At 33.8% G+C, this 27628-nt stretch overlaps 1 protein-coding gene across 17 annotated transcripts in view; it reads left to right on the top strand.

The window, feature by feature from the left end:
- Nucleotides 1-27628, top strand: part of arhgef6 (Rac/Cdc42 guanine nucleotide exchange factor 6) — a 55300-nt gene that overhangs the window by 7381 nt on the left and 20291 nt on the right. For all 17 annotated transcript variants that reach the window (XR_015507602.1, XR_015507601.1, XR_015507600.1 and 14 more), the window contains 9 exons: nucleotides 1007-1091; nucleotides 12565-12680; nucleotides 15656-15860; nucleotides 17530-17600; nucleotides 17685-17779; nucleotides 17902-17997; nucleotides 19227-19349; nucleotides 24974-25112; nucleotides 25209-25268. Coding sequence is in view for 4 of the 17 variants with exons in the window: in XM_087281699.1 (XP_087137825.1) it covers nucleotides 1007-1091; nucleotides 12565-12680; nucleotides 15656-15860; nucleotides 17530-17600; nucleotides 17685-17779; nucleotides 17902-17997; nucleotides 19227-19349; nucleotides 24974-25112; nucleotides 25209-25268 (990 nt within the window). In the remaining 13 variants the exon portion in view is untranslated. The remainder of the gene's footprint in view (nucleotides 1-1006; nucleotides 1092-12564; nucleotides 12681-15655; nucleotides 15861-17529; nucleotides 17601-17684; nucleotides 17780-17901; nucleotides 17998-19226; nucleotides 19350-24973; nucleotides 25113-25208; nucleotides 25269-27628) is intronic.

The following is a 27628-nucleotide window of genomic DNA, read 5'->3' as shown; positions in this document are numbered from 1 at the left end:
TTCAATAATATTTTTTGTTCCTACTACTGATGTCAATGACTGTTTTTTCCCTCAACAATCTTAAGAATTTCTTGTTTTGTGTTCAACTGAAAAAGACATTCATAAAGCTTAGAACCCCTTAAATGTGAATAAATTGTAAAGAAACTTAAATTTTTGTGTGAACTACCCCTTTAACTAAAATGTACGGCATAGACTATTTTAACCAGAGCTTCAAATGAATCTCCAAGTCACATTTGTTTGGAAGCAAACCCCGGTCTCATGCTCTGAAAAACCCAATGGGTATATGGTTGATGGAAGTCATGTGACTAGACAAACGAACCAGGCGCATAACTTTCACTTCTGCTTTTAAAGAAGCTGAAAACGAGAAGTATCTTAACACAAGCCTGAAGCTTATTATGAACCACATTTAATTATTGACGAGTAAGAGCAACGGTTCGCAAAACAAATGGTAAATTGTAAGTGGTCTCGAACAGCACTAACTGCTGATATACCTAAACAGTGCTCTGCAAACACAAGCACAGATGCTGTGTAAATGCTATTATGTTTTATTTAAATGTGAAACTGTACCCTTCGCAAGAAATAGGATAGCTGTCGGTACTCAGCCACTGACAGGGCCTGCAGACCAAACACAAAAGCAACATCTCAAATCTCAAAATGTGGGTCACACTGACTGAAGTTGTTTTCCCTACCATCTGGATTTTTTATTTTAAAAAAGGGTTGCTTTTAAAGGATGTAAACATCAGAGTTCAGTTAAATAGTAAATTAGTCATATTTTGATTACATTTGCGAGTTTGCAAAATGGTCATGTATCAATGTTATCACATTGTTAAGCAGATAATGTTTAAATATGGAGTCACTGGGTAAGAGAATCAATGTTTGATCTGGATCTTGAATCGCCCCTAGTTGTGTTTATAAAACCAGACTCTTGTCTGATTTTTGACCTACTTGTGTTGCTTCTACTTTTGGAACTGACTTTTTTCTTGTTTGGCTTGTGTCTTTCTTTTAGGGCTTTGATGCAGAAAGTTTATATAGTGGGGAGAACTTCAACAGAGTTCTGTCGACACTCTCAGCAATAAACATCGCCACTCAAGGTAACTCGGCGCAGTGGACATGGTCTTATTTTTGTTCTGTAACTTTTTCATTTTTGAATACACTGCCTGTGTAAGAAACTATTATCTTACTTAGAGTTTTTTCTCTGGATTCCGGTCCAAATATCAAATAATAAAATAAAATAAATTGTTTTATTTTATATATTTTTATTAATTGGCGGTTTTTTGAATGCATCAGCACATACAAAAACAGTCTCATGTTTACAGTAGGAAAAAAAAGTAATTGGGATGATACAGTTAGATAAATATACACCATAGAATAAAAAATCCGGAGAAATTATTAATGTAGTGCCAAAAAGGTGTCCATAGCTGCCAAAAGTCATCTGACTTTTGATGTATGTCATAGGTGAGTTTCTCGAGTGGAAAAAAACGTACATACTTGAAACAACCACATTTTAAAGTAGGTTACCTGAGAAGATTTGTCCACAATAAAATTACACATTTCTTTGCCAGATAGACCAAGATTAAAAACAAATGTTTGGTGTGGGAGTCAAACACATTCTCTACTCCATCATATAACAAATACAGTTCCAGAGAAAAAGTAAATTTTGTCTTAAAGTCCTTGTAGAAAATGATATATTTTCCTCCAAAAAGAGATAATTTTGTCACAATACCAGAAACAGTGAAGGAATGTTCCTTTGCATTTTTTACAGTTCAAACAATTATCAGAGGAGTTTCTGTAAATCTTTTTCAGACGTAAAGGTGTAAGATAAACTCTGTTAATGAATTTATAATTGACTTCATGAACTCTTATTGATGTACATTAAGAAAACAAATTGTTACATATTTGCTTGTTTTTAGATAATACTTGGTTACATACTTTAAAATGTTTAACTTGACTAGAAAATGCTTCGTGATTTAAGAATTTTTAGATATTTGTTCTTGGAAACAAGATGAATAGTAAGAATATCATTTTTTTACAGTGTAGAGATGGGCAACATGAACACAAAATGATGATACTTCTGTTAATAATTAAGATGATAAATGTCAAATCTATATTACTTTTTGAGTTTATAAGCATATTTTTGCTTTCTGGGCGAAAGTTTAATTAACTTTTTTATTGTCAAAAAACAATGTATGCATGTCAATCAGATAAATATTTTACAGATTAGATGTATAGATTTATAGTACCTTGTATTAAAAGTTTTTTCCCCTGTTTTAGCAGACATGAAATAGAAATGAATTTGTGTTCAGTAAAAAAAATAAAATGAGCTAAAATTGTATTTAAACATTCTGACTTGTTAAAATTAGACATGATCAGTATCATTTATAATATAGTTTACATTAGGGGTGCCCAAATTTGATCCTGGAGGGCTGGTGTCCTGTGTAGTTTAGCTACAACTTATTTCAACAGACCTGCCTGGAAGTTTGTAGTATACCTAGGCTGTTTCTCAATTGCAGAACGCAGAGAGCGGATTTGCGTTCTTGTGGAGACTGTTCTTGCCAAGTTACCTTGGAAGAACGAACTCTAGACACCGTGAGAAATGAGTCCTCATGTGAGATGCTGCATTCTGGTCACATGACATTCAAGTGTTTTTAACGAAAATTTAAACATTACAGCATTCATACAACAATTTACTGTTTTTCCCCTTTTAATTATATAACACAACAAAACCTTACAAATATACTTTGCACAATATAAGTAACAGATTTGAATGTGAATTTTAGCAAATAAACTCCTTTAATGTGTTTACACCTTTATTAAGATTTTCATGTTTATGTTTGCTTACACCCTCTCATTTACAGAAACTCCAAATAGATAATGAAGTTATTTCTCTGAACTTCAATAATAAACTGAATGCTGCGCTTCCCTCCTCCTTTATTTAGCTTCAATGATTTTTGGGACTTCTCAAGCGAGTTTTGCACTCAAGTCTGTATCCACACATCCTCAATATCAAGAACACATCCAGAAACTTTCACATGTCCTCTGTTCTTGCGGTCTTGAGTTTTGAAACCGAACTTTGGCAGCTGATGATGACGTTAAACGAGAACATGAGGACACAAGATCGATGAAGAACGTATATTGAGAAACAGACCTGTAAAGAGCTTGATTAGCTTGTTCCGGTGTCGTATTGGGGTTGGATTGAGTTTGGGCACCCCTGGTTTATATCATCATAGTCATGACATGTAGCACTTTATTACTGTAGTGTATTTTTTTTCCTTCTGCCCCAAATGATAGTCGTATTACAAGAATTTTACTAGGCAGAGCAGACAGTCTAACACGTACTGCTACACTGTAAAACCCAAAAAGTTAAGATAACTCAAACCATTTGAGGAAATCGATTGCAACAAACTATTTAAATTCAAAAACTAATCCTAATGAGTACTGTGAACTTAATACATTTGGGAAAACAAAGCAATTTGAGCACTGTAAAACCCAAGAAATGAAGAAAACTCAAACCAACTAAGTATTTTAAAACCCAGTAAGTTAAGGCAACTCAAACTATTTGAGGAAACAATTTGAGTAAAAAAAAAAACTAATTTATATGATTACTGTGATTTTACTCCATTTAGGTTAAAGTAATGTGGTATTTAGTTAATGTACTGCCTTCAACACTAAGTTCAAAACTCTTTTCAAATGAGAAGAATTAACTTTTAGTAAAAATTGAGTTAACAACACTCATTTAATTTAATGAAGTTGACTGTTGGGTTTTACAGTGTATGTGCAAGCCTCATATCAAAGACATTTTAGAAAATGAGCTGCTGCTGGTCACTTATAATCTACAAAAACAGTCTCTGTTTACAAGCAGGATCTTCATAATCACTCAGTGTTATGCTGCTGATGGAAATGAGCCATGTCTTTCCTGTTGCGCGTTCCCTCAGGAGATGTGGCAACAACTGTCCTCCTCCATCCCACTAGACTGGGTTTTATAACCATTGATTCAAAAGTGGTTCAGTAATCATATATTTTTAAAAGGATTATTTTACTTGCTGAATAAAAATGTCCTTATAATTTACTTATCCAATAGTCATTCAAGATGTTAGATTTAAAATGTAATTAATTCATCTTTTTAACCAAAATAGCTTGGATCTCAGAACTAGTGCCAGATAAGCTTTTGTGGTTAAAGTGCATACTTGTACTCCTCGGGTTGGATTGTTTTGAATCCTTTGAAGCTCCATTTGGATGTTCAATCCACTGAGCACTATAGACATCCACTATATCGTGATGAATCTTGAAATGTTTTTGACTAAAGAAAGAATGTAATGAACATTTTTAGATCACAGGGGGGTGACTAAATTATCAGGAAGTTTTTATTCTGGAAGTGAACTAATCCTTTAATTCCTTTATCAGTTCAAGATGATCTTTCAAAGAATACTGGAGTAGATGTCACATGCCTGTGCAAGTTTATCCCAGTGAAATGCACAATAGGCTATTTAATTTAGTTGCAGAGCGCTGTAAACATGAGATACAAATCGCATTTCTTTCTCAGGATGAGCATGACTGACCTCTTGTATTTGCTCTGTGATCGTCAAGAGGTGATTTGTCTGGGGTCGTGGCCGCATCTGTGTCTTTCTGCCGCAGCTGCTCTCGACTACTGGAGGCAGCAGACAGTTGCTTTTTGTAGGGCCTGTCTGAACGGCTGACTGCATCTGCATAAGCATGCGGAATTCATCAGGCATGTTGTTATTCTTCATTTTTCTTTCTTATCATATGTTTCCCAGCATTCCCTGTGGTTGTTGCTTTTAGAGGACTGAGAGTCTGGCTTGTAACAGTTTGTTTTACACTTTGGCTGTATGTACATGCAAAACTTTTTTAGACAGAAACAGACCGAATTAAAAAATTCAGTCTTAAAAACAGAAATGGCTGTATAACATGGGATGTGATGGAATTTTGGTGGATTTTGCATTAGTTAATAATTTATTGCATTTATTTAAAAAAAAAATCATTTGTGACAAAAGCATATGGAATTTTTAGTGACAATAATAATATGAGTGTTGTTTTATTTAAGAAACACACTATTGTAATATGTACACAAACACTCAAAAAAGCTTTACAACACTAGGACTGTGCATTTTTGGGGAAAATATCTACATTCGTTTTTTTTGACATTGCGATTTCGTTTTGATTTGTGATTTATTTTTGTAGTCAAGCTTCAGCTCGATATTCTGCATCATAGCTTCTTACTGCTAAAATGCAGTTAGCGTTAGTTAAAAAAGGAACTGAAAAGTTATTAACTTCAACTTTTTTCAAAAATAGTTTTTAAATATTCAGAAATGAAACACAAATTCTTATAGTGTTATGGCATTAGTTCTGGTGCCTTTGTGATGTTTTTTCATATGGTGTAACAGCTGCAAACAACTCTGAAATTGTTCTTTGCTGTTGCTCGCTACTAGATTGTGTGGCAGTGAAAATACTTTTTGTTGACTTTTTAGCAGGTCACTCCTTATTTAGCTGTCTGTGGTACTTTTTTAGATGCTGGTTGTTGTATTTCCTTGTGCTGTGGCAACAATTCTGCGACAGCTCTTACTTATGATTTGTTCCTGCTTTGTTTCTGTGACTTTGAAACCAAAACATTCTAATATTACCATTATGCTGTTTTTCTTTGATATAACTTCATCTATTTAATGCTTCTGACGCAGTCATCAAACTTGTTCGCACTCTCCTGTTTGTTTGTTTTATTGTGGGCATTCAACATAGATCGGCAGCACAATTCTGATTAGGCAGAGCGAAAGTATGCTCACTCAATTGGCTAGTAAGACACAGACAGCAGTCACACATTTGCTCTGGCTGGGGGACATGATGTAATACATATATATTTCATATCACAGCCTTTTATGATTAGCTCGATTAAATTCGATTAAATTTTGATTAATCACACAGCCCTACAGTTTGGTTTTGGTTTAATTTGAAAAAAAACTGTAAGGTATACTACTTTTGTCTAGTAAAAGGATAATAATAATAATAATAATAATAATAATAATAATAATAATAATAATAAAGTATAATGTGTACCAAATTAAAATGTAATACATTTAGAACAAAAGTTTAAATTTCATCTGGATTATAATCATTTAAATATACAGTTTAATTCAGAGTTATTAGCCCTTCTTTGAATTATTTTTTTCCTTTTTTAACATTTCGCAAAAGATAACCTGCCTAGTTAACCTAATTAACCTAATTACGCCTTTAAATGTCACTTTGAGCTGTATAGAAGCGTCTTGAAAAATATCTATTAAAATATATTTACTGTCATCATGGCAAAGATAAAATAAATCACTTATTAGAAATGAATTATTAAAACTCATTATTAAACTATGTTTAGATACGTGTTGAAAAAAATCTTCTCTCTGTTTAACAGAAATTGGGGAAAAAAATAAACAGGGGGGCTAATAATTCTGATTTCAACTGTATATATTCCGGTATTGTTCTGTTTAAATTCAGCAGATTAAACTATGCATTTCAGATGTAATGTACTTGCTGTTAATCAAGTATCTGCTCAAAACAAATTCATTCATTCATTTTCTTTTCAGCTTAGTCCCATTAGTAATCTAGGAACACCATAGCGGAATGAACCATCATCTTATCCAGCATATGTTTTACGCAGCGGAACACTGGGAAACACCCATACACTTACATTCACACACACTACGGACAATTTAGCTCACCCAATTGACCTGTACCGCATGTCTTTGGATTGTGGGGGAAAGCAGAGCACCTGGAGGAAACCCACGCGAACACAAGAAGATCATGCTAACTACACACAGAAAGGCCAGCTGACCCAGCCAAGGCTCGAACCAGTGACTTCCTTGCTTCAATTCCTCGTTTCAATTTCATTGACGTCTGCATTCTAATAATTTAGTTTAAACATATATATATATATATTCCGATATTTTTCTGTTCAAATCCAGCAGATTATACTATACTATGTATTTCACATACATGTCATGTACTTAAGTATCTGCTCAATAAAAAAAAAAACAATAATAATAATATTTAAAGGCTGTTTTTATGCATTACATATGAAAATTTTGGGCGAGGCAGTGGCGCAGTAGGTAGTGCTGTCGCCTCACAGCAAGAAGGTCGCTGGTTCGAACCTCGGCTCAGTTGGCGTTTCTGTGTAGAGTTTGCATGTTCACCCTGCCTTCACGTGGGTTTCCTCCGGGTGCTCCGGTTTCCCCCACAGTCCAAAGACATGCGGTTCAGGTGAATTGCTAAATTGTCCGTAGTGTGTGAATGTGTGTGTGTGGATGTTTCCCAGAGATGGGTTGCGGTTGGAAGGGCATCCGCTGCATAAAAACTTGATGGATAAGTTGGCGGTTCGTTCCGCTGTGGCGACCCCGGATTAATTGCAATTGCAACAACTTTAATTGCAACAACTTTAACTATGAGGTAAACGCAAAACAAAACTTACCATCAGGAGCTCCTTCACGGGACTCCACACTTGTAAACAATCGCTCCATTGGGCTCGCGTCCAGCTCGCGCCATTCGCGCGGCTCTCGGTCCCGCCCAGACTCGTCAGCGCTACCAAGCCGACCAATCACAGAGCTTGCGCTACGCGTCGTTGTGACGTGTACTTACAATTTTTGAGAGGTGCACGTCAGCGATGCCGACGGCCACGGCGAAGGGCTATGCGTCAGCGCCGTAGCATACGCCGGCGTTTGACGCAGATGTATAAATCAGCCTTAAGCCGACAAGAAAATGAATGAATGAATATGAAAATTTTAATTACATAACTACTAAAATGCTTCAACCATGCAAAGGAGACCAAATGCAAGTGGTTCTCTTGTATCTATTGCATGACTGCCTCAAGTCACAATCATTATATGTAAAAGAATGGATCATGTTCAAAAATGACCTTTTAGAAATAAATGAAGAGTTCATTGTGGTTGGATCAATATTCATGTCAGTACAATGGTCAAGAGTTTTCCTTTTTGAGTAAATCACCATGCCAGGGAATTGTTAATCATTCCAAACAGCACTCTGCTCTTATTTATTATTAGACTGTTAATATGTAATCCTGTTTACCCATGACCCAACTTTGAATGTTTGCAAATAGCTTGGCAAACTCTATATTAAAGAAAGATTAAAGAGATGTGTTGGTTCTTAAGAATGACTCACTAATGAGGGCAGATCGATTTGACTGGATTTGTGTTAAAACGGTCTCTATGATGAAACAGTGAGGGCTTCACTCTGAAGTGTGCTCAAGGCACAGAGAAGACGTTTCTCGTCTGGCTTTATCTGGATTCTCTGTTGTGTTGGCTGTGGAGCGCTTGGAGCAGGTTCACACGCGCTGTTTGTACGCCGCGGGTGTTCGGAAGGAGCCTGCCGTGAAATCCAGCAGACGTGCTGAGCTTTTATTGTGTAGATGGAGAGGGCGAGAACAGCGACGTGTGAGTCAGTGAAGAGACCCAGAGGCCCCTGTGGAGCCGGAGATCTGTCAGGACCCGGAGAGCAACAAACAGGCCACCTGAATGTTTGCTTCTGTCACTGAGTACTGCGTGCCTTCTTCCCCCTAATTTTCATCTGTTTGAGAATGATGCATTGCACACAGCAACCTAATACTTTTTAATCGATGTCTGTACGTTTTGAGACGTACTTGAGATGGGAAGTATTCAGTGTGGGTTTTAAGAATTGCTGTGAGAGAAAGGGATAGTTTACCCAAAAATAAAAATTCTGTCATTTACCTACTTTTCCAAACCAGTTTTTGTCTGGAAGATTTGTTTAAGTGTAGGAAATGGGTAGCCATTGACTTTCATAGTGTTTTTATTCTGCTGTTGATGTCAGTAGTCGTCCGGTTTTCACTATTCTTTATAATCTTTTGTGTTTAACCGAAGGAAGAAATCATAAAAATTTGGAACCATTTGAAGGTGAACAAATCATTTGTAGAATTAGGATTGCTTAGGATGGATCTAACAACATGTGATTCTTTTACATGTTAAAATAAGTCCTAACCGGTGTGCAAAGTCTCTATTTTAGCTACTGTTTATATTTCTATGATGTTGTGGCAGAACAGAATCATTAATTACTATGACCACAATCTTCTCAGATGCTCATTATGTGTATTCAGTGTTAAAAGACACCTATTTTTCCTTTTTTACAAGATGTAAGATAAACCTTTGGTGTCTCCACAATATGTCCGTAAAGTTTCAGCTTAAAGTACCCCTCAGATTATTTATTATAGCCTCCAGAATATGCTCGTTTTGATGTCTGAATACATTTTAGCTGCTTTTGTAGCCTGTGACTTTAAATGCAAAGGAGCTGCTTCCCCCGTCCCACCGCTCACATGTACATGCACATGTCTGCTTTTCATCATGCGTTATGTCAGATAAACAGCACAGTGACAGAGATAGACTCGGATGAAGCTGAAATACAGCTCATTTGTCAAAGTACCATGCAAGTTTATTTTATGTATTTGTGGTGGAGTTTCTTCAAGCCTTTCTGAAATGATGAGTTTTACACAAATGACATTTGTAGTACGCACACACATGCGAGTTTACTGACACCATGCGGCCGTGGTGATCATAGCGCTAACGAATTATACAGAATTTTTACTCTCTTTATTACAACCATGCTCTGCTTTAAAAATGTTTCAAAAATCACAGATTTAACATACATTTTTATTCCAGTGTATTTGCGAAAACGTGTTCTGTGGACATGTGCATACATGTTATTATAGACATATGGTGTCTTTCAATCAATTCAAAGGGTAGGGAAAGCTGCGCTCCTACATCCCTGTTGCGGTGGGCCTCAAAATCACTGGGATTTGGGTCCTATTTTAACATCAGTAAACTTTAAGAGACTTGTTGGGTTTCTATCACTCCAATGTGACAGTGGACACACTATACCTACATACAGTTCTGTCCAAACAGCTTACAAAAGTTGATTTTCATCATAGGTGCCCTTTAAATGTTACCTGTGTGCGTTCGAATACTATTTTTGCATGACATTTATTGTCATACTGAAAAGGGCAGCAGATAGTTCACCTCAGATCTTTAAAATAAAAAAAATAGCAAACAATTTAAACATGAACGTTGTAATTTTGACTCATCATGCAACAGCCAGCGTGTTTTATTAAAGACAATGGGGTTCAATATTTGTTTATTTATTCAAACAGTTTATTTCCTTTCAAGTGTGGTGCACTATTCTGTGCTTCTGAATATCTGTGGTCATTTTATGTTTCTGTCATGTCATGTCTGGTGTGAACTGAAATTTGCTTGTCGCTGGAATCTTGTCATATGTGGGTTTTTTTCTCAAAAAGTGATTTCTCTTTGACACTTTGTCATCAACATACGCTGGCAATTATGTGTCTGGCTTTCTGCAGTTGTTTGTTGTGACCCATATGCAAGTGTATTGAGCTGTGGACTATTGGCACAGATGACAGAATTATGAATGGTTGAGTGAATGAGAGCTGTTTAAAGATAACCGAATGAACTGACATGACTGTACTACATTTTGGCTTCGGGTTGGCATATTTGCATAATCGAGTTATGAAGTATTTTTAAGATTCTTTTGACTTTGATGTCAAATGATTCAAGCTGCTGGAAAATGCAAACATTTCTGTCAGCTGCACTGAGTTTTGCACAATTATGTGTTGATCTTGTGCTGGATTTATGTTCACATACAATACTATTTAGGAGCCTCTTATACTCATCAAAGCTGCATTTGTTTGATGACATCCAGTATGAAGGGTAGTATTGTGAAGAATAACTCTTTTTATAGTTTATCATATTTTAAAAGTTGTTTTTAACAGTCATTTCTCCAATCTCCAGTGTAACTCATTTAGTAATCATTCATATATTCTGATTAAGTGCTTAAAGTTGCCATTAAATGGAGATCAAGACTTGAATTCCCATATGATGATGTATATCTGACTGAAAAAGGGGGCAAATTATTTTTTTACCACATGGCAAATGATTTTTTACAAACATATATTAATATATAAATAATGAAGTGCACAGAAACATTGTTTATCACAAGCACTACTATATACTATACACTACCTGACAAAACCTGCATGGGCCAAAGAAAGCTGCAAGTTTGCCAAAGAAAACATCTTGGTTTAGGGTTACATTCAGTATGGGTGTGTGCGAGAGATCTGCAGAGTGAATGGCCACATCAACAACCTGAGGTATCAAGGCATTTGTGTTGCCCATTACATTACAAACCACAGGTGAGGGCAAATTCTTCAGCAGGAAAGCACTCCTTTTCATACTTCAGCCTCCACATCAAAGTTCCTTAAGTCAAAGAAGGTCAGAGTGCTCTAGGATTGGCCAGCCCAGTCAACAGACATGAACGTTATTGAGCATGACTGGGGTAAGATGAAGGAGGAGGCATCGAGGATGAATCCAAAAATCTTGATGAGCTCTGGGAGTCGCTTTCTTCTGCAAGAACGCTTTCTTTGCCAGCCCAGATGACTTTATTAATAGTTTATTAATAGCAAGTTATTTGAGTCCTTGCAGAGATGTATGGATGTAGTCGTCCATGCTCATAAAGTCTTTCACAATATTATTTTTCTACTGCACCATGACTTTATATTCTAAGTTGTACCTTATATAGATTTTTTTCTAAGCAAAGTCAGACCTTAATGTCTTTATTAAATAATTAAAAATCGAGCTATGATCATATTTTATTTTGTTAAAATAAGCATAATCTAGAGGCCTTTGCCTTTCTTATAAGCCACTTCTGATATCAAATGATCAACTAGAAGTCAAGTTATTATTTGTTGTTCCTAAAACTTGGATAGGCGACAAGACTTTTGTCAGGTAGTGTATACATATACAATCATAAATTTTATGGTGACTTTATGAAACATTTATTATTATTATTATCAATATTAAAAATAATTGTGTTGCTTAATATTTTATTGTGGAAACAGACAAAAAAAATATGTATGTATATATATATATATATATATATATATATATATATATGAATATATGAATTTTATTTTTTGATAAATAGAAAGATGCTCTGAGAAATATTTTGTAAGATTTAAATGTTTTTGCTGTCACACTTAATCAAATTAATTTATCTTTAATTTTCATTTTATTTTTTTTATAAAGTAAAGCAAAGAAAAACTTCCCATACCAAGTTTTTAAACCGTACCGTATGTTTTATAAAAGCACTGCTAGTTCATAAGGCACTCGCAAATATGGACACCTCATGAAATGAATCATGATTTGACAATAAATCATTTACCATAATACGTGAAGTCACATTTAGGTAATCACATGACTTAAAGTAATGTGAGTGTCGCACTATTTGAAGATAGTTACACTTCCTAAAGCGGCGGCTTATTTTTAAGCTTGTCTTTCGCACATGTTTTATGTGTAAAAGGTTATGCTGAGCTGAATTGTAGAGCACAAAGCTGCCGAATTATTGAACTGTGAATTTCTTTATATCTGCATCTGTACACCTGCATCTGTCCACCCACAGATGTACTGCTCTGTAAGAAATGAAACGGACATCGACTGGTGCTGTTTTTAAATGTATATGTTTTTCTTTTGTGTCCAGATTGTAGCAGATCATGTCCACAGTCCAACACCTCTACGTCTAGCCTATCAACTCCTTCACAAGCTGCTCCCACCTTAAAGTCCAGCAGGTCCTTGCGGAGACAGTCAAAAGCTGTGGTAAGAATCAGGAAGGTGCTGTAAATGCTGTTAACAGATGGTCTTTTATAGCAACAACACAAAAAAATCTTTATCATTATTGAAAAGTATGCCTGAATAGCCTTCATTAAAATAAACTTATTGTATGAGATCATTAGTTTAGGACTTCAGTTGGGTTCGATAGATTTACTTAATTTAAAAATATATTTTTTTAGCTTAATTTGTTTTATTTTTATAAAATAAAATGTTCAAAATCTGCATCAAATTATTTCTGCTTCAAAATTAAACATTTTTAATGAACTATCACTTTAAGAAAATGTATTTTATTCAATATTAAACACTCATTCAATGCTAAGGATTTTTTTCTACTAGCCCGATCCGACCAGTGGTTGAGATTTTTACTTGCCCTGCCAAAATTTTCACCAGCCCAACCAGAAAAAAAAAACAAAAAAAAAAAACGTTTTTTTCATATTAACATATTTTAACGATTTGTCGAAAATAACGTCTGTGAATCTAAAATTTTAGAACTTTAAAAAGGTAATAAATCAACAATATGCAGTTTGAAAAATGTGCAGGTATTGTATTGCAGTTTTAAATTATTTAACAAAAGGTGACTTGCCAAACTTACGGCAAACTGTGCAAAACACCCAATTTTTTTGTCAGGTTGTACCCATGTAAGTGTCTGCTTCCAGGACATTAGAAACAGACATTTTCTTTTATCCTCATAATTTGATGTTACTGCTATGTTGCCGTATCTTTGCTGTACTGGTGTGCATTTCCGAAAACCATTGTTAGCAAACTAAAGTTGCAAGTTGCATCATAACAAACATAGTTTGCTGATTTGCCGTTTCCCAAATCCATTGTTTCAACGAACATTCGCAAACTGCGTCGCAAACGCGTATGCTTGCGACTACACCTCTGGAGCTATAGTTAGAAACATAGTTCCTAGCTATGTTCTATTCCCAGTTATACCCCCTTTGCTCTATTCCTTTAAAACATTTTAACATTTAAACTTGGAATTGTTTAAAAAAAAAAAGCATTAAAGTCATCACTCTTAGGTGTAATTTGCTTTCAAAGTATTTTCACAGTTCAGTTTTAGTGATTTTCATGTTTACAACTGCGCTGTGCACTTTGACAACATTGATGTCATTTTGAACGCTGCCGTAGCTCATTACGAAAGCTATAGGTGACCTATTATTTAAAAGTAGAATTTATGTTACGTCTCCAAAGCATGTAAAAACATAAAACATAGCAAATGTTAATGTTTTTTTATTTATAGTTTGTCATTTAATAAGTATCTGCACTGGATATGACATGGGCCTGTTGGTTTGAACATTTTTGCAGTGGTTTGCATGTGTCAAATTGTAAAATTAGACTCTTCAAAAAAAAACCAAAAAAAAACCAATATCCTACTTAATAATAGTCATCATTATTATCGTCATTGTTATTATTATTAAAATAGGATTTTTTAATTTCCTGATAAATAATAAATATTAAATTTCATTTCTTGATAAAGAGCCTCATTTATTAATTAATTAATTAATTAATTTATTTATATGATTTATATATGATATAGAAAGCGTGTTAGCTTTTGTAAGTGATTTTATGTTTTAGAATAGACTATGTAATGTTCATAATAATATTTGTTAAAAAACAAAGGCCCTATATGTGCCATTTACATATATTTCAATTAATATGGAAAACGATTGCATGCTTTTACCAAAACTAATACTGCATTTTTTTAAATGCCTGTGTTTATAAAACCAAATAATTTGCACAAAGAAATAATGGGGTTGTGCTCTACAGAAGTTGTTACTCCACCCGGTTTAGAGCATCATTATAGCCATTTTACGTTATAACTAACTTAGTTCAAGCGATGGATCTGCGACAGAGAAACTACAGATTTTGGGAAACACGTCACTACATTGTTCTATTTCCAAATGATGCATCACTCTATGATAGTTCAGCCGCAAGTTATGTCATTGTTTGGAAAGCGCACCCCTGGTTGTTACCAGGTTATAGAAAAAAATATCGTGCTCACAACATCCAATCAGATAAGAGAAACCAAAAAGCAATTTTGGGTTTACGACATCACAGAGAAGGTAGCATTTAAAGGTTTAAAAGCACAAACTGTTTCTCAGTTCTAAGACTGTATTTGCACGCAATTGACAAATAGTCGCATTGATTAAAAATCAAACTTTAGTGACAAGGCAGCACTGACCCAATCCCGTCTACTGTTCTGAGCATCTCTCACGGTGGCCTCAGGTCATGGAGCAGTCCTTATTGTTGAGCCCTGTTAAAGTAAATGAAAGCCAGTCTTGCAGTAAATTGTTAGATAGTTTTATTTGACCATTTATAAAAATAGCAGACCATTAAACATATTATAACTGCTTTAAATTACATTGATTATAATTCTAATAAAAGTTCATTTAACATTTGTCAACTCATTTTTTTCCTCAATTCTATTTGTGCATTAATTTTCACAGAACCTAAAGTTATTAGATGCGGTGTTGATTTCGTTTATTATTCATTCATTCATTCATTCATTCATTCATTCATTCATTCATTCATTCATTCATTCATTCATTCATTCATTTTCCTTTGGCTTAGTCCCTTTATTCATCTTGGGTCACCACAGCTCTATTACTTTGTAATAACAAAATTTGAAAGCAGAAATCAAATAAATAATTATTCACTCATCTTCCCAATATGCTTCCTATCAAATTCACATCAAATCATTAATTTTAATATTTACATTCATGATTTATTTCTGTGTGTGTGTGTGTGTGTGTGTGTGTGTGTGTGTGTGTGTGTGTGTGTGTGTGTGTGTGTGGCAATTTTAAGATGAATGATTAAAATAATGTTTGTGATCACAGTGTAATTAAGTTCACAGTAGGCTTGGGAATGTATAGCTCGTAAAGCATTACGGCTCCTTGAACAAATGAACAGCAGTTGACTGCAAACAGAAGGGTTTCACCTGTTGCTTCTGTGTCCAGGAAATGTCGGAAAATGGAGGCGGTGGGCAGCTGGTGGTAAAGGCACGCTTCAATTTCAAGCAGAACAATGAGGACGAGCTGTCTTTCAGCAAGGGCGAGCTGATCCACGTCACACGCCAGGAGGAAGGTGGTTGGTGGGAGGGAACACTTAATAGCAAAACCGGCTGGTTCCCCAGCAATTATGTCCGAGAGGTCAAGCCATGTGGTGAGTGGACAAACCAAGAGATTCTCTTACATGCATTGTTGGAAACCTCTTGGAAAAGTGATCATGAAGCCCTATGCCCCAGTTTCAAAGGTATAGTTCAACAAAAAATCAATATTTTCCCCTCTTAAGTTAGTTTCAAAGTTTCAAGTTTCAAACCTTAAATTGAGATTTTTTTTACTGTCGAACACAAAATATATCCCCTCACCTGACTTGAATCCAATATAAAATACAAAATAAAGATCAGATTTGATAGACGAGACCCACATAATCATCTAAACATAATAGTTTTAATAACTCATTTCCAACAACTGATTTATTTTATCTTTGCCATGATGTGAGTAAATAATATTTGACTATATATTTTTCAAGACGTTACTATACAGCTTAAAGTGACATTTATAAGCTTAACTAGGTTAATTAGGTTAACTAGGCAGGTCAGGGTATTTAGGCAAGTTATTGTATAACGATCGTTTGTTCTGTAGACTATCAGGGGAAAAATAGCTTAAAGGGGCTAATAATTTTAACCTTAAAAGAGTGTTAGAAAAAAAATTATCAGACATACTGTGAAAATTGCCTTGCTCTGTTAAACATAATTTTGAGAAATATTTAAAGAAAAAAAGTCAAAGGGAGGCTAATAATGCTGACTTCAAGTGTTTGCGTGCGTGCGTGTGTGTGTGTGCGTTTGTTCAAATGTATACGTATATACATCCATGTTAACAACATACACATTAATTCATGTTATTGTCCTCTCAATTTAGATTGATATGTGTAGCAGCAAATCTGAGTGAAATTGCCTGAAAATTTTATGGAAAAATAACGAATATAATACATTATTCTTATCTATATCTCCCATCCCTTTTTGATAATATATTTTTTGTTTTTTACTGTTTACTTGTTATTTTGTACACCATTTAGTAAAAAAAATGCAGCCTATTTCCTAAAGTCAATAAGTATTCCTATAATAGTCAAGTTATCATGTCAATAATAGTTTATTTCTAAATGTTCATTTAATTTGATTGTTTCGGTTAATTTCATTTATTACCAAAATAATCATGGGAAATGTTCCATTGTCAGACACTCCTATATTAAAATGAAAAAAAAAAAAATCTTAGGTTAAGTTCATCTGCGTGTGTGTGTAATCACTTGCTGTGCATCGCTATGTTCATTTTAATTTGTTGCTTTTAATTTTATCTGTATGTCTATTTCTATTTTGTGCTACCAAACATCTCACCTCTGTTTCTTTAAGATCGTGTAGCTTTTTATATGACAGCAGACCTGTCGAAGCTCTTGCTATTCACTCAATTGATAAAAAACTTTAAAAATTCTAAGCAAAAGTTATTTTAAACAAATATAAATATATGTAATACACTTTTTTATTATTACAGAAGATTTTTACAGAATAAACCACTACCACCCTTACCCCCTGCAGCTCTATAAATCATGCATGCCTCATTTTTGTACCCTCGCAGGAATTAAGCTAGAAAGATTTGTGAATCTTTCATTGTGCGTTTTGTTGTGTGACTCTGTGCAAGCTATCAAATCAAACATAGTTTGAAGTTACTGCAGTCGTGCTGTAGTGGTTCAATTATAGAACCACATGCTTCTTGCACAACAATGAGTTAAATGTCATCCGTTTTGAACAAAAAATGTTCTGTTCCTTTTTGACTAGATAAACCAATATCCCCCAAAGCAATAAAAGGATTTGATGTTCCTCAGCTGACTAAAAATTATTACAGTGTGGTGAGTTCCTATTAAAACACATGAATTAACGAGAAATGCGTTTAAGCACATTCTAAGTTCTTGCGTGTATGCTCTGTTTCTCAGGTGGTGCAAGACATCTTAGAACATGAGCGAGAGTTTGTCAAAGAGCTGCAGAACGTGCTGGGCGGCTACCTGCGCCCTCTACAGGCCAGCGACAAGTAAGATGAAAAAACAAACACATTACTCTCTTTGATATGAAAGCCGATTGATGTTTTGAGGAGCTGTGTCAGTCAATGAAAATTCATGCGCACGATGACTCTACTGTGGGTTTCCTCTGTAGGCTCTCCAGTGTGGACTGCTCCAGTCTGAATGGGAATTTAGAGGACATCCTCTCTTTCCAGCAGGGCCTGTGTCTGACTTTAGAGGAGTGCTCCAAGTAAGAACTTGGTTTTCTTGTGTTTATGAAGCAACTGAAAATATTTCTTGATAAATCTGTTACTGGTAATCGTTCTTTTCAATGTTCCAGTGCCATCTCATGGTGGCTTTCTGTATGTGTAAATTGTTATAAGCACAGGAATTTGGAACCTTTTTTCACTAAGAGACTTTTATTTATTCATTTATTCATTCAGTCATTTTTGTTGATGCATTTTTTTCTACTTTTTTAATTTTCAAAGTGTTGCTAAAACAGTACTCATAAACATTTCCGCTACAATAATACATTGGTAACTCAAAGTGATATATACAAGTGCAGAACTGCAGACCCCCACACATTTCAGCACACACAATCTAGGCAGGGGCGAACCATACAGTGCTTAGCGTAATTGAGTACACCACGTTTTGAAAATGAGTATTTTTATCCATTTCTCAGTGACTATAGCCAATGTATTTTGGTGCATTTAAACAAAACAGGTTTATTGAATAGATATATTTCTTAAAATAATATTTTAATCACCAAACATATTTGGAAATTGAAAGATAATACAATTAAATCAAGCAAAATATTGCAAAAATAAATAAATAAATAAATCACAACATATATATATACACTATATATATATACATAACGATAGATAGATAGATAGATAGATAGATAGATAGATAGATAGATAGATAGATAGATAGATAGATAGATAGATAGATAGATAGATAGATAGATAGATAGATTTTAGATTTTAGATTTTATAGAATTATAAAATTAATAATTTTTTACCATCAAAAGCTGGTTATATTGACAGACCGTTGCCACACAACTGTGTTTAAACCACTTATAAAAGGATAATAGGTCCCCTTTAATGTCTTGAAAATAAAACTCTTTCATTATGATTTAAAACTGTATTTAAGCAGAAAACCCACTAGGTGGCATCATTGGATTCATTCAGACAGCTCATTCATTTAGAAATGAATCAAGCAACGGTCTGTCAACTAACTGGTGGTGGTGTGAAGAGACCCCCCCCCATGATTGTGAAGCACTTTGGGTGTATGGCCATACACAATAAATGCGCTACATAAATACACATTACATTACATTACATTACAAGCGAATACTGCTGCTAACTTGTGTTTTTCACAGCACTGAATACAAATTCTAAATATGACTTTTCATTCAGAACAGCTGATATGAAGAGAGAAGTATCAAAGCTGATTGATTTATTTTTCTATTGCCAGGGTGCCAGAGGGCCAGCAGCGCATTGGTGGCTGTTACCTGAACATGATGTGTCAGATCCGAACACTGTATTTGTCGTACTGCTCCAGTCATCCCTCTGCAGTGTGTGTGCTCACTGATCACAGGTCAGTCTCCATGCAGAGGCGCTCAATTGTCTTCAAGAATTTTAAGTTAGTGCTGCACAATACATTTTTCTGAATTTTGATACAAAAATGCATGATGTTAACTTGTTTCTAACTTACAGCATTTGGCTATGCCTGTCAACTTTTGAAAAATTAACTCACAGTGGAAAATGTAAATAAGTGTCTGCCACTGAAACTGAGAGAGCGGTTGTCAAATGAAGATCTTTTCAACCACAGTTTCATTTTATTTTCTGTATTACAAAAAGTCAAATAAGTAATGAATATTTTGTTCGAACTTTTAGTTGTCTATTCAGTATTGTGGAAGAGTGTTGATCTTTTGCTTTGTGCCAAAACTTCTGATTCTCTATTTATAATGACTTATGCAGCTTTAATCCAAACCCATAACACTTCACCTATAGTCAGGGTGTCCCCAGGGTCTGAAAGTATTAAAATGTCACCCTAATTTCAAAAAGGCATAAACAAGTCTTAAATTGACCGAAATTTTCTGTTGTAGGACTTAAGTATTTTATTTTTTAAAATTTAATACGTCTTAAACAGGTCTTACTTTTCCTTTGTCTGTGTAAATCTATCAAATCAGGCCAACACACATCCAGTCAACAGTCCATCTCAGTAAAATCAAAAATTATTTATTTACATTTGTTTATTAACGCTATTTACTAATAAGGTTTAATTATCTTCCTTATATCCTTACAAAAATGTTTAAACGTTGATACTTGCTTCATGTATTGATAGCTAAATGGTAAGGACACTGACCTGAACAGTTTGTTGTGCATAAATGTTGTTTATTATAGTTTTTAAAAACTTTTTTTAAAGCATTTTTTTTTTCAGAAATGTTTTGCTGAAAAAATATGTACAGTATGTACAGTCTAAGTCTGACAATATTTTTTCTTCTGGAGAAAGTCTTATTTGTTTTATTTCGGCTAGAAAAAGCAGTTTTTTATTTTTTTTTAAAAACATTTTAAGGTCAAGTATTAACCCCTTTAGGTTATATTTTTTTCGATAGTCTAAAGAACAAACCATCATTATACAATAACTTGCCTAATTCCCTGACCTGCCTATTTACCCCAATTAACCTAGTTAAGCCTTTAAATGTCACTTTAAGCTAAATGAAATATCTAGTCAAATATTTTTTGCTGTACGCATGGCAGAGATAAAATAAATTAGATATTATAAATGAGTTATCAAAACTATCTTGTTTAAAAATGTGTAAAAAAAAAAAAAAAACTTCTCCCAGTTAAACAGAAAATAGGGAAAAAAATAAGCAGGGTGGCTAATAATTTAGGGGGTCTATTAATTCAACTTCAACTGTATTTAACTAGAGTTTGCTTGTTTTAACACATTATTAGAAATATGTGGATAAAAATAACTTTCAAAAGAATTAGACTTAAAAAATATGTATTTTTTTAAATTTAATTCACAATGGTCTAAATGTCTTAAATTTCACTTGGTGAAACCAGCAGAAACCCTGTTCAAAACACAGTCCGATTCCTTTTATATGTACATTTATTAATTTAACAGACACGTTTATCCATTTCACCTAAGTTTAAAAAGGTAGGTGATGTCAGGTTAATCCATATTAGGAATGCAATGATTAATCAATTTTACTATTAACCTTGCTTTATTTCTTCAAGGTAAAGTAATCGTACAGCATTCTCAACACCCCGTTTCTGCATGGAACAGAAGCGTTTCTGTGCTTTCCAGACATACCTAGTTGAAAATTCAGTGAGCATACCACGAGTCACGTGACAAGAACTGACCAGTCAGCTTTATACTTTGTATGGAATAAACGCATTTTCTACTCCAGAGAGAAAAAATATATACAAAATGAAAATACCAGGCAGTTTTGTAAAATAGTTGATCAAAAGTGCCTTTCAGACAGGTTCAGCAGCCTTTCACTACATTTTGTTCTCTTTAAAAGGGAAACGCTTAGCTAATACTTGCTAATATGTAGATTAGATTTATTAGACATTAGACAAAAACACAATTTTTATTTATTCTTATATTTATTTATTGTTCCAAATTTATTTTCAGTGTAAATTTATAACTTATATTTAAATGCCACAAACTTCTTTCATTTATTTTTAAGTCCAAAGAGAGGACTATTGTTTGTTTTTTATTATTATTTTGTGCTGTATTATTTGGTTGGTTACTGAGCAGCAATAAATAACACTTTAAAATAAAAGACGTTTTAGTGTGATTTTTCTAAACTAGTAGTGTTTAGAAATGAACAAATGCATAATTATCGTGATAACCATGAAACCATGTGATTTATTCCTACTAAAACTATAATCGTACAACCAAAATATTTAATCGTTGCATCCCTAATCCAAATAAATCTACCTGGATCAAATAAAATTATATGATGACCAGATTTAGGTTTTCATTTCACATGATACTTCAACACACATGCATAGAGCACATCACTTATGGTAAATGTTATTTTTTGGCTGGATGACAAGAACCACTGAAATTTGTTCAAGAAAGAATGGTAATTTGATGGTAAATTACATTTTAAATCAACAGTTCACCCAAAATAAGAATTCCATTACACACTCTTCACGGCAAGCATTTGTCAATTGCAATGGAGTTTTTTTACTTCCTAAAAATAAGCAACTACAGTGCCTTATTTGCTGTTGATTTCTTTGAAGCTGCCAAAATGTTAATTTTAGACCATCAAAATAGATTGTGTTGTGAGCAAAACTGCCTTGTTTTCAAAATGTTTATTTTCATCGTTTAAACATAAATCTCATCAAATATTTTAGGGTAGTAGTTCACACAAAAATGTCAATTCTGTCATCATTTACTCACTCTTTACTTGTTTGAAACCTTTTATGAGTTCCTTCTTCTGTTAAACATATAAGGATATACTTTGCAGAATGCCAAAAACCTGTCACCTGTTGTTCTGAAGTATAAAGATGAACCACCAGGTGTCACTACTAAGCTTTCATTCTCCCTAAACAAGCAAGCGAGTCTAGTGACTAAACAAACAAACATACGTTCCCTTTTGCTCTTACCTACAAACCTACTGCCCTGTTTCCATTCTTTTTATTTTTTTTTTCTTTTTTTGGCTTGTACTTGTAAACTTCAAGTATTCCGAAATGCCTGAGCCACAATTTACACACTTCCTGTATGATGAATTACACCAGGGTTTCTGTCAGTTTTCTCCTTCCACCTCTTAATGCTCCACGACAGAAGGAGAGAGTGAAAAGGCAGGCAGGCCTCAAGCACAGGAAACAGCACGAAACTCGACAGGATATCTATAGCTGTGGTTATGCTGATGGAGGCAGAACAGACACTTCTGATTGTGTTTGCTCAATTGCAGATCACTGTGCAGCATTGTTGCAGCTTTTTTTCCATTGTTTGATGGTGTACTCGAGGCAAGCATTCAGATGATTCATCTTTAGTCTATATAGTTTTAGTTTATCACTTCAGGATCTCCAACACTCGCTCATGTCACTTTCTGCTGCTTGTTTATATGAGTATGCATTGATTGAAAATGGTTAAAATGTTTGTTTGTTTTTTGTCAGTGATTTAATTTGTGATATATTTTAAGTCTAATTGAAAGACTTTGCATTATATAGAGGTCAGTATACATGAGTTAAAGATGTCTGATTTTGTCTTCATCATCAAATAGAATTTACAAACGTGAGCTAATGAAGTTTAGTGAATGCAAGTAAAGTTTTACTTTTCACACATTCTTTTTCACAACTTGTTAAAATAGATCAAAACTTGGGCAAAATGATATACTGTCATTCAGTGTAACAGAAACATTTATTTAAATATGACAATGAAATCCTTATTTTATGTCTTGCCATTTTTTATTAGAATTAAGGATATGTGATCATAGTAATGCTGAGTTATATTTTATCTAAATGTTTAAATATTTTTTTGCTGACGAATAGCTAAAATGTTGTAGTTTATTACTGGATAAAAGCAAAGCACACTGGGTTGTTTAAACCTAATGTTCATTAAAATATGGCCAAATTCAACAAGGGCTTAATTAATTTATTTGTTATTATTTCAATTACATTTTTCAAATCAACTGTTGGGTCTTCATTTTTTACAATGCATGAACCTGCAAAATTACTATTCCTTTTTATTTTTGGCATATATTCTTTCTCTTATTAAATAAAAAAAAACTATTTTAATAAATCTATTTTAATAAATAACTTTTTTTAAAATCCCAGGTTCTGCAGATTGCAATGTCCCAAATTTTCATTGCTAATCTTAGGCCAATTGTAATCGTTTGTTTTGGTTCACTTTAGTAAAGCAGAGCCCTGGGGAACAGAGCGAGTGCTCCGACTTGCACAACCCCCCCCCCCCCCCCCAACCCCCCCAACCCCCCCACCCAAGGCAAAAAGAAAACCTCCAATTATTTAAATAAATTAAGCAATTATGAAAAGAAAAAGGCAGATTAGAATATGATCTAAAATATTGTTTACAAATGGCTAACACATTGTTTATTACTGTATAAAAGCACACTAGGTTGTTTTAATGTTCATTGTTCAGTCAAATATGGACAAATCCAACATGATGTTTATTTATTTGTTTTGTATTAATTAAATTACATTTTTCAAACTGTTGGTTTTGCCCATTATTTTTTTTACGGTGTATGAATATGCTTAATTACAATTAATTAGTGATTTTGGTATGTATTCTTGCTGTTATCACAGTATAAAAAATATATAATAGTCCGTTCTTGGCTCTGAAATTAAATGAGATACATTTAAAAAATAAATTAAAACAAATAAAGCTTTTCTAGATTTTTTTTTTTTTTTGTTATGATCTTTGGAAACCCTCTTTTCATTCATGGTTCATTAGATCAGTGGTTCCCAAAGTTGGGGTCGGGGGACAATGACAGGGGGTCGCTTGGTGATTTTCAAGTGTTCAATAAATTTTATTAAACTAATAGAATCACCATATTTTATCCATAACCCACAGAAGAAACAAATATTAGTTAATATATACATTAAAAAAGCAACAACATGCAAATAAAAAGGTTTTATTTGAAAGTTCTTTTTATTTTTTATTTTTACATAGGATTGGTGTGTTTACGTTAGATCAACAACACAGCAATAGCGTTAGATTCAGCAGATTTTATAGCACCAGGTTAAGTTTTCTGACACCTTTATGGTACTCAATTACATAAAAAATAAATACAGGTACATCTGAACATTGAGGATGATCTCTGAAAAATAGACTTGTGCTGAAAATGTTGTGTCTCATTAGATGAGGTTAATGTTAAATGAAACAAATTAATGAATTACTATATAAATTATAGCCTATGGTTGTTAGTACTGTTGTACCAGCTCCATGGAATGTGGGGGTTGCAAGTCACTTGAATTGGTATTTTGGCGGTCGCAAGCTGAAAAGTTTGGGAACCCATGCATTAGATAAAACTGAAATCATTTAAAATTCTAATTCTTAGACAAAAGTGAACCTCCAAACTTTAGAGCCAGATGTTGGTATTTCCATAACTGTTGCAAAAAAAATCTATTATTAGTCAGTCATTAAAATAGATTCAGCAATTATTAAAAGAAACAGGCAGAATGTTATTGTAAATAAAATCACAACAAATCAATTTCCAATTTTTTTTTCATGAACAGTGAGGAGCTGGACAAGTTCATGGAGAGCCAAGGTGCCAGTGCTCCAGGTATCCTGACCCTCACCACCAGTCTGAGCAAACCCTTTATGAGACTCGACAAATATCCCACACTCCTGCAGGAACTGGAACGACACGTCGAGGTAATCGCAAGCTAATAATGCCATTGACAACCATAAAAATTACTATAAAAAAAGTAATTCATTAAAAGCGCAATTTTTCCTTTTTTGTGCTTGCAGGAAGCGCATCCAGATTACAGCGACATTCTGAAAGCAACAGCAGCTTTTAAAAATCTTGTGGTACGTCAAATCTTGCTTCTTGTTTGGCACCTGAAGCTTCTTCTAACTAGTGTGTGATTTTTCACCTTTTTTTTTGACCAATGTTTCCTGTAATGGTGCCAAAAAGTCTTTTTTCTGCTTAATTCTCTTGAACCATCATGTCTAAACCACACTGCATGTTCAGGATGGAGAAGATTTTGCTGTTACATGAAATGTAAAGGTTAAGGTTTGCGAGAGTGTCTCTAAGGTAAAAAAAAAATGTCTGAGGAAAGATGAGTCATTCCTTAGATAATGGCCCGTCTCACGTCTCTGCATTGAACAACACAGTAGTAGGTAATTTCTTCACTTATGTGTTCTGTGGAACAGTTTCGTATGTTAGTTTAGTTTTTTTCTGACAGGTAAGGGAGAGTCCCGCGTTCTCGGTTTAGGTGTCAATCGTGGAGTTGTCTTGTAGATTTGGTCTTCCCCCTTTACCTATGTTTTCTCAGTTACCTAATTGCCTAAGAGATGATGTGTGTACTTTATTGTAAGTCGCTTTGGTAAGAAAGCATCATTTAGGAACGGGAACAAAGTGCTTTGTGGAAAAATGACCACCTACTCTGGAGTGACCTTTTTTTTACTTGTTAGTTTATATTGTGTTCAGTTTTTAACCAAGTTAAGCTTTGATGTCAATAGATGAATGCTTATCGGAAAAAGCAACACTAAAAACAGGTTCAAGATATTATGCATGCACTACCATTCCAAAATATGAGGTCTGTAGTATGTTTTTTTAGTAATAATTATTAATTGCATTTAGTATTCTGATACAGAATATTTTAACACTACCAGTCTAAATGTCTTTTTTGTTCAGCAAGGTTGCATTCATTTGATTAAAAATATGATTAAAAGTAATACTGTGCAATAGTTAAAGCTTTGTTTTATGGAAAGGAAAGAAAATAAGCCACGTCAATGTAAAATTCGCACGTTTTAAATGAAAATTTAATTTCTAATTTTCAATGTGGAAAATCATTCTATCGTTTTGTATTTTTATTGAAACCATCCGTATTTTTTTATCATTTTTATTCTTCGCTGTTTTTTTTTCTTATACTTGTCTTTTTATTCTTGTTTTTATATAAAGCACTTGAAATTACCATTGTGTATGAAGTGTGCTATATAAATAAATAAACTTGCCCTGCCTTTTTAAAGTACAAAACAGATAAAAAAATAAATAAAGCTTTTATCCATCAAGGACACATTAAATTGATCAAAAATGCCAGGGAGAGACATTTATGATCCTACAAAAGATTTTAATTGATCAACTGATGCCTGTTTCACACCGCAAGTGTGAGCAGTGCGTGCGCAGCGTGTATGGAGGGCATCGGCAGCTGTTGCACAAATCAATCTATCTCTGTCTATTCCATCTATATATATATAAAGGTATAAATATATACCTATCTATATATAAATATACTTAAAAAAAAATTTTTTTTTTACTTTTTACATCTGCACCAAGGCCCGCAGCAACTTCCTCCTATGACGTTTCCTTAGACTACAAATCTTTATTTTACAAATTATATGTAGATCTAAAAAAACTGGTTGCTTTGGCGGCTCTGAGAAGTGTCATTCATGTATTTTAAGGTGCACTTGGTCATAAAACAATAGCCTGTGTTATCATGTTATTTTGTTTTTGATTGTCAGGAGTTTTTGATTGTAGGCCTATAGTAATAATAACATTTATACAATAAAGTTATAGTGATATTTATACTTGATCAAATGCTAATACTATAATAGTTTTTAGTTTTGTAGTTCAGTCCCAATAAATATTTGTTGCCGTTTTTAATCGTTTAGGTTTATTTAATTGAATATATAAAAATCTGTGGATATTATCAGTAGATTTATTGGGAATGAATACTACCTTTTACTGTCATTTAATGTGTTTTTGGTCATTATCAATCACTTTATTTGAGCGTGGCAAAAATGGACCTAGCACCGAAAATATCGTGATAGCACTAACTGATACGCTGCTTCTGTGTGCAGTATTAAAGCTCTAGTCTAATCTGTTAACATGGACGCCAAAAAAAAAAAACATACGCTGCTCCCGCCTGCGGTGTGAAACAGGCTTGAAAAGTAAAATTAATTGTAATTTTCACTAAATATTGTACTGATAGTAATATTTCTGTCGGATCATGTGACACAAAAAAACTGTATTTAACTTGAAAACTACTTTTTGCTGTAATATTTTGTAGTTTTTTTTTAAAACAATATAATCTAAGTATTTTTTCCTTAGAATTATGAACATTTATGTTTTATACCTCAGTTTCTTGTACTCAAAGATGCTAGCACATTTTATCTTTGGTGTTAATCAGAACCAATTCCACTTATTTTCAACACTTTCATTACTA

This window comes from Danio rerio, chromosome 14, assembly GCF_052040795.2.
Source record: "Danio rerio strain M-AB ecotype USA chromosome 14, GRCz13ab, whole genome shotgun sequence".
NCBI lineage: Eukaryota > Metazoa > Chordata > Actinopteri > Cypriniformes > Danionidae > Danio > Danio rerio.
Note: the sequence above shows the minus strand (reverse complement) of the source record. Positions and strands in the feature narration are given on the sequence as shown.